The sequence below is a fragment of the Corvus brachyrhynchos genome, unplaced genomic scaffold, assembly GCF_000691975.1.
Source record: "Corvus brachyrhynchos isolate BGI_N302 unplaced genomic scaffold, ASM69197v1 scaffold490, whole genome shotgun sequence".
Taxonomy (NCBI): domain Eukaryota; kingdom Metazoa; phylum Chordata; class Aves; order Passeriformes; family Corvidae; genus Corvus; species Corvus brachyrhynchos.
The window spans coordinates 1,420,644-1,430,424 of record NW_008235774.1 but is presented as its reverse complement, the minus strand read 5'-3'; the positions used below and the strand labels follow the sequence as shown (position 1 = coordinate 1,430,424).

At 61.5% G+C, this 9,781-nt stretch overlaps 3 protein-coding genes across 3 annotated transcripts in view; 1 reads left to right on the top strand and 2 right to left on the bottom strand.

Moving 5' to 3' along the window:
* Positions 1–991, bottom strand: part of OBSL1 (obscurin like 1) — a 17,066-nt gene extending 16,075 nt beyond the window's left edge. Inside the window, 1 exon segment of the mRNA XM_017727027.1 lies at positions 752–991. The gene's annotated coding sequence lies outside the window, so the exon portion shown is untranslated.
* A 1,242-nt stretch (positions 992–2,233) lies between these two features.
* On the top strand, positions 2,234–4,862 carry INHA (inhibin alpha subunit). Its single transcript, XM_008644815.2, has 2 exons — positions 2,234–2,657; positions 3,567–4,862. Exons 1-2 carry the CDS (start codon positions 2,291–2,293, stop codon positions 4,298–4,300), a joined length of 1,101 nt encoding a protein of 366 aa, XP_008643037.1. The 5' UTR covers positions 2,234–2,290; the 3' UTR covers positions 4,301–4,862.
* A 563-nt stretch (positions 4,863–5,425) lies between these two features.
* The window catches only part of LOC103625646 (gap junction gamma-1 protein), a 5,221-nt gene continuing 865 nt past the window's right edge, over positions 5,426–9,781 (bottom strand). Inside the window, exons 2-3 of the mRNA XM_008645109.2 lie at positions 6,524–7,719; positions 5,426–6,395 (exon numbers count right to left, since the gene is read on the bottom strand). Coding sequence (XP_008643331.1) covers positions 6,388–6,395; positions 6,524–7,694 — 1,179 coding nt within the window. The 5' untranslated portion in view covers positions 7,695–7,719 and the 3' untranslated portion in view covers positions 5,426–6,387. The remainder of the gene's footprint in view (positions 6,396–6,523; positions 7,720–9,781) is intronic.

The window sequence follows — 9,781 nt, the reverse complement described above, 5'->3', positions numbered from 1 at the left end:
GTCTGGGCCGGCTCAGCGGGCAGGTGCTGACACGGGGCTGTCACGGGCGCGAGGCCCCCCTGGATCCGGGCACTTCCTCCCAGACTTGGGTGGGCAGGAGACCCTCTCTTTTGGGCGGCCACCCCACAGGGCCATGCCCTGGGGCAAGCTGGGCTCTGCCAGGAGCAGATCCCCTTCCAGACAGTAGTCCCACAGGCAGGATCCAGCCCTTGTGCATTCAAAACTACAGCTGGAAATCATCAGCCTCAGGAGCAAAAGAAAAGCCGAGGAGGTGGGTCCTGCTTTTGGAGAGCACTGCCTCCATCCCCGACTTTGTGGGTAACCGTGCCCACCATCGGGGCAGGAGTGAGGCAGGGTGCTCCGTGCCTCCCCGCGGTGAGTGCCCCCCAGCCTCTGCCTGCACCATGGCTGGGACTAGGGCAGGGTCGTCTCTGACTTGCTGAGGCAGGGGAAGGGGAAACAAAAATACTTCTTGAATGAGCCAGAGGGTAGGAGAGGGCTGGTCCCCAACGAACGACAGGGACTGGGGTCAGTTTCTCCTCCCAGAGCCCTACCCCCTGGACATTGCACCCGTTCAGAGCCACCTCTCCATCCACACACGCCCCTGACCCATGGGCCACCCCACAGCAGCTCCTTTGGTCACAGATGGCTCTGATGGCTCGGCCGCACACTGCACCCTTCAACTACCCCCTTCCCCAATCTCCCTGCCCCAGGCAGTCCCCCAGCCCAGTCCCCTGCCCCACTCACGTACCTTGCTCTGCCACCTCTCCCCTGTGTCTCTCAGCGCCAGCACCCAGCTCCTGCTGCTTCCCCCAGCTCCACTCCTGGGTGTCAGTGCGCAGGGACCAAATGTTACAAACGCCTGCAGCTGCTGTCCCCAAAAATACCCTCTGATGACACGCAGGGTTGATAAGACTGAGCCTGCTCCATTCAGCGCCTTGCCGAGGCAGGGCTGGCATACCTATGTATAGCAGCCTGGCAGGAGCCACCCCAGAGAGCTGGGATGCTGCAGGCCTGGCTGTGCCTCTGTCATGGCTCAGCCAGAAGAAATGTTACAAACGCCTGCAGCTGCTGTCCCCAAAAATACCCTCTGATGACACGCAGGGTTGATAAGACTGAGCCTGCTCCATTCAGCGCCTTGCCGAGGCAGGGCTGGCATACCTATGTATAGCAGCCTGGCAGGAGCCACCCCAGAGAGCTGGGATGCTGCAGGCCTGGCTGTGCCTCTGTCATGGCTCAGCCAGCAGTGAGAGACAATGTGCCCTGTGGAGAGCATGGCATGGGGTGCACGGTGTGGGGTGTGTGGTGTGGAGTACACTGAGCTGGACACCAGACTGCAGGGAGACAGGACATGTCACACAGGACATGCTGCATAGGGTGGGATGTACTGCACTGGATGGTTCATGAGATGCCAGGCTGTATTGGATGGGATGTGCAGGACACTGGGCTGCCAGAGGTGCAGAGGGGATGCACAGGCTGCCCATCACCCACAGGGCAGGCAGGGTTAATGGATAGGGAACACCCGGCACTGTCCCCTCAGGCAGTGGTGAGAGGAAGGGCACTGGGTCTCCTTACAGCTTATGCCTCTCCTGCAACTCCCACCCTGTGAGCCAGCCCAAACGGCACCACAGGATCCTTCCCCTGGACCTGCTGCAGGGTCTGCTCCTCTCCACCTGAAGCTGGGCCAGCCTTTCCCAGCCCCAGGCAGAGCAGGGACCTTTTGCCATCCCTCCTACTTCATGTCCCCAGGACCTTGCCAGTCACCAGACTGTCATGGAGATGGCACAACCACCCCACCCCTCAGCTTGCCCTTCCCAAGGCCCCATCCTCACATTCTGGCTGCCCTGGGGACTGCCACCTGCAAAGTGCCTCCCCCATGCCGGAACCTCACAGGGCTCTGATCCCCATCAGGTCCTTGCCCAGATTTCCCTGCTGTGCACAATTGCTGTCACTTCCTACTAGCCCCCCTGAAGCCCCAGATCTTCGAGTCCTGCACCATGGGGGGCACCCAGCATCAGCAGCTGCAAAGCTCACCCAGGGTGCCCCCTCCATCCCTGCCAGTGCAGGAAAGCCTTCCTGGCAGCTCCCTGCCTGCAGCTCAGCCTCCCCAGCCCCATGCACCCACTGCTCCCGGCAGCATCCCCCACACACACCCCCTTGCCCAGGCGCCGGCCCCCCCCAGACCACACTGTCCTTGCAGTCCTCACATTCCAGACGTCTCAGCGCTTTCACAGCTCAGAGATAATATTCACGGCGAGCAGACGTTTGCGTCAGTGTCAGATAGATCTCAATGCCACCCTGCCCCGGGGGGAGCACAGTGGGCAGACGGGCTGGGCAGGCAGGCAGAAGCCCGCGGCAGAGCCCCCCGAGCCACCACCCTGCTGTGTGCCCCACGGTCATGCTGCTCCTCCTGCACCTGCTGCCTGCCATGCTGCCCACCGCCGCCCTGGCCAGCTGCACCGGGGCGGGTGCCGACCGGCAGCTCATCCTGGCCAAGGTGCGGGCTCGGGTGCTGGAACATCTGAGTCCCCCCCTTCTCCAGGAGGAGCCACAGATGGAAGCAAGGAGGGTACACCGGAGAGATGTCCTTGAAAACACCGAAGCGGAGCCAGAGGAGCTGGAGGACACCTCCCAGGTGATCTTATTCCCTACCACAGGTGAGAACATCCTGATGGGACAGAGGGCAGAAGGGTGAAGCAGGGTGAGGGTTTGGAGCAATGTGGATGCTGAAGGATGGAGAGGCTGATGTGGTGGTCTGTGGGAGAAGGGGAAGAAGGTATGCCAGGCTGGGACATGGGCATGAGTGAGATTTGGTGGAGAGCCAGGAGACGGAAAGGTATGACAGGCAGGGACAGGCAGAACAGCCCAGGACACAGCAGAGGGACAGACAGCACAAGAGGGTGCTGAGAGGCTGGGAAACAGCTGGCCAGGCAGGATGTGGAGACATGGGGAGAGCTGAGGAGCAGGGTGGAATAGGGTGGGATGCTAGGGAATGGGGCAGGATACTGGAAAATGGGATGGGATACTAAGGGACACGGCAGGATGCTACAGTATGGGGCAGGATGACCAGCTATAAAGCACGACAGCAGGAGATGGGGCAGAATGCTGGGGGATGGGATAGGATGTGGATGCTGGGGGAAGAGGGCAGGATGACTAGCTATGGGACAGGACTGGGAGATAGGCCAGGATGCTGAGGGATGCTCAGGATGCAGAGGATGGGAGAAGGGGACAGGATGACCAGCTATGGGTCTGGATCCTGGGGGAAAGGGCATGATATGAACTCTGGGGGAAATGGGCAAGATAACCAGCTGTGGGGCTGGATACTGGGGACAGGGGTGACAGTAATGGGCCAGCCTAGGGCATAGCAGGGATGAGTTGTGGGGCACAGCACAGAAGCTGGGCACAGCACTAAACACCAGCTCCCCTGCACCCTGCCACAGCCTATGCCGGCAGCCAGGTACCCTGCCAGCACTCCAGGGACCTCTGCCACATCCCACCCACCATCCAGCACTGGGGATCCTCCCCAGGTTTGGGCGCACACCCTGATCATCTTTTCCCCCCCACAGATGTTCCCTGTGAGCCCACACAGCCAGACAAGCTGCTGGAAGAAGAAGGGATTTTCACCTACCTCTTCCAGCCCTCGGCACACACTTTGAGCCGTGTGGTGACTTCTGCCCAGCTCTGGTTTTACACTGGCCCCTCGGCTGCCCCCAACCACTCAACCCCTGATGTGCTGACCCTGTCGCCACAGGGCCGGGTGCCGGTGACGGCCATGGCGGAGCAGACACCCGAGCACTGGACAGTGTTTCACTTGGCCCCGGTGCTGCTGCCCCAGCTCTCACAGCCGCTCTTCGTGCTCCTGGTGCGCTGCCCTGGCTGCCCCAGCCTGGCCGAGGGGGACAAGATGCCCTTCCTAGTGGCCACCACCCGGGCCAAGGGCAGTGAGAGGGCTCGTCGCTCTGCCGTGCCCTGGTCCCCGGCCGCCCTGAGCCTGCTGCAGCGCCCATCAGAGGAGCTGGCTGCCCATACCAACTGCCGCCGGGCTTCCCTCAACATCTCCTTCGAGGAGCTGGGCTGGGACAAGTGGATCGTGCATCCCAGCAGCTTTGTTTTCCACTACTGCCACGGGAGCTGCGCTGCAGGCCACGGGCTGAGCCACCGGCTGGGTGTGCAGCTCTGCTGTGCTGCCCTGCCCGGCACCATGCGCTCCCTGCGCGTCCGCACCACCTCTGATGGCGGCTACTCCTTCAAGTACGAGACAGTGCCCAACATCCTGGCCCAGGACTGCACCTGTGTCTAGGGCATCCTGCAGCCCAGCCCCGGACCGTGATCCCACCCAGGAGGAGTTGCTTTCCCAGTGGAACCCTGGCCACTGGGATGGGGCAGTTTGGGCTGCACCACCCTCCCCTGTACAAGCCAGATTTTTGGGCTGGCCGAGGTACCATCACATTGCCAGACCTGCCCTAGGGCCAGTCCCAGCTCAGAGCAAATCAGGGCATGGCAGGGCAGGGATAGGCACAGCCTGCAGCAAAGGCATCACTGCCCGGCGAGAGCCAGGCTGCTGTCTGCAACCAGATTAGCCCTCATCTCTCCCCACCTGCTTCCCTCCCCCAGTTCTGCCCCCCCACAAAGATTGGTGTCTTGCTCCTGCTGCAGAATTAAACAGCTTCCCTGTGCTCCAGGCAGGGCCAGGCTGCTGTGCCAGGATCAGGATGTGCCTGGGTGAGCCCGTGCCGGGACCTCACACTGGTGGCAGGGCTGGCAGCACACGTGGCACCACAGGCGAGTCCTCTCCTGGCAGCAAAGCTTGTTGGGAAGCTTAATGGGATGAGCGAAATAAACCTGTTCCCTTTACTAAAGCAGCCTGGAAACACCAGCTTCCATCAGAGGCAGCCACGGAGGTGGCATGCAATTGTGCAATGGGATATGACCACCCTGGGGGCTTCTAGGTGGAGAAATGAGGGGATGGGCAAATACTGTTAGAGGCATCCAGCTCTGATTTGGGGTACCAGAGAGGGGACTGGAGTATGCTGGACAAAATGGGTACAGGGTGGCTGGGTTTGATCCTGCCCCGGGCAGGGGAGTGTAGAGCAGAGCAACATCCCTTCTGCTCCAGGCAACAAGCTGTGCAGGAACAGGGGCAGCAGAGGGCTGGGGAGACATGGGGATGATGGGAGGATGGGGAGGCAGAGGAAAGCCCTTCACCTGGCCCCTCAACAGTGATAGGGCCAAATAGGAATGTGGCCAGTGCAATCCCTCTCCACCAGGATGACAAAGGCTGCCCTGGCCGCAGCCGCCTCCGCACGGCAGGAACAACTGAGTCACCCTGGGCAGCAGGGAGGTCTCCAGGCACGAACTGCAGCGTCAGCCCAGACACACAGGATTCCCTTCCCACCCCTTCCTCCCCAACAAGCGGATGCAGCAGTTGGGTACAAAATGTCTTCAGCCTTTACTAATATAGATATTAAAAAAAAAAAAAAGAAAACAGCATGACAATCATTTCCGAGTAAAAAACAACGCTACAAAAGTCCCCATGTGACCCAGGCTGAGATGATGAGGAATGCTCCACTGGCTCCCAGCCGAGCCCAGCTCGGGGCACCACGTCCCCACACTGTGAGGCCAGGGTCTGGCTCTGTGCAGGGGGTCCCAGCCCTGCAAGCCAGAGTGGGAGGAGACAAGTTTTGGTCCAAGGGCGGCCTGCCAGGACAGGGAGGAGGCAGCGGGAAGGACAGCCCCTGACCTCTGCACAGACATTTCCAAGCAGGCCAGCCCCATGCCAGGATGCTGCGCAGCATGGCCCCCCAGGCCACAAAGTCACTTTCTGGCAGCACAGTGCCACTGGGACCCCTACCACCCCCTCCAAGAGTAATGCCAGCCCAGCACTCTGTCCCACAGCTTGGCCCGGCCAGCCAGACCCCCAGCCTACTCTCCTAAGTCTCCACACCTCAGGGGCCAGTACCAAAATCACCAGCACATGCACAGTACCAGCCAGTGCTGCCATGGGTGGCAGAGGGCATGGGGGGCACAAGGAGGTGTGAGGACAACATGCTGGGGAAAATGAGTATGGGAGGAGGAAAAGGGGGTGAAACAGGAGATGGTGGGGCACAGGCCCAGAGTGGAGACTGGGATGGCGTATAAAAATGCCAGGGTGCACATATCGATGAGTTTATAAAAACGTACAAAAATAAGATATTCCCTTTTTGAAAATTAAGTAGGAATGAACCCCATGGCCCCCGACCCCTCTGCTGTCCACCGGGACAGGGCTGCCCAGACCACCTTGCTGGGCAGGCGTGTGGCATCCTTTACCCTGTGCTCCTGGCAGGACACCTATCCCACGGTGGCGGTGGCAGCCACTCCGGCAGACACCGCTGTTGTCCCTCGTGGCACTCACAGCCCTGTGGGGAGCAAGAAGCAGGTTAGCACCCACCCCAGGGGGAATGGCATCCTCTCTCCAGGGGACCCTTGGGGCAACCCCCCATGCCTCCACCCCAGTGGGCCGGATCCATCCCCCTTCCTGGCTCACCCGTGGTCCTGTCACAGGCGGCGGTCCCCTTCTCATGGGCGAGGTTGAGGCGGTTCTGCTCGGCGGCGATGCCATTGGCCTCGGGACTGCTGCTGCGGGCAGGACTGGGGGGCCGCAGCGGGGGCTGCAGGTGGAAGGCCACCTCCAGGTGCTCCTGGGCCAGGCGCAGGTGCTCACGCAGCCGGTCCAGCTCATGCACCGGGGGAGCTCCAGCCAGGGCGAAGCGCCCCTGGGCCAGGCTCTCCCGGTAGTCCAGCTTGCCGTTGCTCATTGGGGCTTGTGGCAGCTCCTTCTTCAGCGAGTGATAGGTGGGGGGGGCGCTGGGGGCTTTCTTAGGGTATTGTGGTGCAGGGCTGTCGCCAGTTGGGAGTGGCGGGCCATCAGACTGGCTCAGGGCATCACGGATGCGCCCCACACCAAGGTGCAAGAGCTCGCAGAGGTTGAGGAAGAGGCAGAGCCCGCTGACGGCATACATGATGAGGAGGAAGATGGTCTTCTCAGTGGGGCGGGAGACAAAGCAGTCGACAGTGTGCGGGCAGGGGCTGCGGCTGCAGACGTAGGAGGGGCTCACCTCAAAGCGGTACAGCAGGTACTGCCCGAAGAGGAAAACCATCTCCAGCACTGAGCGGCACAGCAAGTGCAGGACGTAGGCACGCATCAGCCCGTCCTGCTTGATGCGGCGCCGGCCATCATGCTTCTCTCCACCCTCTGGGCTCTTCTCCTTCTCCACCTCGATCTCCTCAAAGATCATGGGGTCTTCTTCGTTATCATCTTCTGCCTCCTCGTAGTCTCGCCCGGCTCCCCGGCGCACCACCGGCATGCGCACCCGCCGGGCTGGTGGTGCCCGGCGCCGCGAGGACTCCGGCATGCGAGCGATGCGGTGCATGGCAAAGCCCAGGTAGAGCACCGATGGCGTTGCCACCATGATGATCTGGAAGATCCAGAAGCGGACGTGGGACAGGGGCGCGAAGGCGTCGTAGCAGACGTTCTCACAGCCCGGCTGCTGCGTGTTGCACACAAACTTGCTCTGCTCGTCGTAGTAGATGGACTCGCCCCCCACGGCCGTCAGCACGATGCGGAAGACAATGAGGACAGTGAGCCAGATCTTGCCCACGAAGGTCGAGTGGTTGTTGATCTCCTCCAGGAGCCGTGTCAGGAAACTCCAGCTCATCCTGACCAGGCAGTTGATTCAAACCCTGCAGGGAAGGGGCAGGCAAACAGGCACTGAGCAAAGCCACATGCACCTCACCAGGACCCTGGAGTCCACCAGCTGCTAACCCAGCTCTGTCCCACTCTCTCTTCCTGCACCAATGTCCCTTCCCTTACCCACAGATCCACAAACACAGCCCTACTCAGGAAGCTGCTTCCCCTAAACTTCATCCCCTGCCCAGCACCACCTCCCTGTGCTCCCATCTGCATCCTGCTCCTGCCCTGCTGCCAGCCGGGTGGGTGGAGGGGACACGGGCAAAGGCTGGGACATCCTGGTTGCCTGCAGGGACAAATCTAGGGGAAGAGTGAGCACAGTCACAACCAGAGCAAACACGTCAGTTTAGGGCAGCACCAGCTGGGGACTGTGAGGGGACAGGCAGGAGGAGAACCGCTTCGTTCTCCCCTAGTGCCACAGCACAGTGCCTACCTGGCACTGGGCAGGTGCCCAACCAGCGTCACACCCTGTGAAAGCACCCACACCCACACCCTCCCACGGGGGTCCACAGGCTGCTGGAGGAAGGCAACACATGGCAGCCCCACTGGCCCACTGCAGCTGCCAGCCCTGAGCCCTGGCTGAGGGGGGCAGGTTCCCTGAGCAGCATCCCCCACCATGTGCTCATCAGCCAGGTCCTCTTCACTCCACAGAGCTCTCCCCCGAGGGCCAGCAGAGATGCAGCATCACTGCCTGACCAAACCTCAGTGCTGTGCACTCTCTCCTGCAGGACCCCAGCCTCCAAAGCCCACAGGGTTCACAACGCAGACACCAGCTTCCCCATGACGATTTGGGTTGTGCAAGACTGCTCACTGCTCGGCATCCCTCCTCATCCCCACACAACGGGGCCAGTGTTCACAACACCCTGCAGCTCCACAGCAAGGGCTGGCGGGGAAACAGAGCAGAAGGCAGGACAGAGATAGCAAGGGGCAGTGTGGGGCAGCCAAGGAATTGCACAAAGCCCTGGCAAAACAGCTGACACCAGAGACTGGGGAGGAAATTACAAGGACCATGTCACATTTCCCGGCCAAAGAAGACGCAAGAGGAGACACCCACTGCCACCCCTGGTTTCAGCAGCTTGTGCATGAGATGATGCAAGCCAGGGCAGCAGGTGGCAGGGATGGCCCAGGGAGAGTGGAGGGTACATGTCCACACAGAGGCCCCAGCGTCCCCTGCCAGCCCCATCCCATCACTTCTGGCCAGGGCATGTCCCTGCAGATATGACTGATGCGGCACTCATTCCACTATTGTCCAGAATAAGAAGCTCTTTCACGCTAAGCTCAGCCAGCCTCCTGACCAACCTCACCTAAGCAGAAAGGGTCCCTCCAGCACAAACATCCATGCTGGGGACACGCTCTTGCTCCTCCTGTGGTCATATGCCCCACAAGGTTTCACTGCTTCCCTGTCTCCCAGGTGTGAGCCCCTCTCCCCCACCACCTCCCTGGAAGGTGGATGCTTTGTGTCTGCCTTTACCCCCTAGTCTCTAGCAGCACACCGTCTTGGCACCAGGGTGAAGAACAACCTGAGGGGACCAGGCAGGAGGACAGTTCCAGGAGGTAGCAAACCCAAGGAAAGCGAAAACATATGGTGGCCATTGAAGTGTGGCATGGGAATGGCTGGCAGCGTGGGATGGCAGCAGCAGTGGGCATGGCCAGGACAGCACAGAGCTATCTGCACTCTGTCCCCCACCCAGGTGGGGGAGCCCAGTTTTCGAAGCGGCACAGGCACCCAGGGCCTCCCGGCCACGCTGGGAGTCAGGACTAGCACCTCATACCTTGGCTGGGCCCTACACCTACCCCTCAGCTCTACCGACCCCAGTCCCCCCATGTGGGGCTCCCAGTCCCCTCTGCCCCCGCCTGCCCTGTCTGAGACCCCCGGTTTCCCCTACCCAGGGGCACAGCAGCAGGCATCCCAGCCCGGGGCTCACCGGCCCCTGCCCATCCGGGGACCGCTGTCCCACTGACCCCTGCCACCCTGGGGACCCAGCCCCCCCCCCCAGCCTACCCAGGGTCCCCGGTCCTACCGACTCCAGCGCCCCGAGGGCCTCCAGCCCAGCT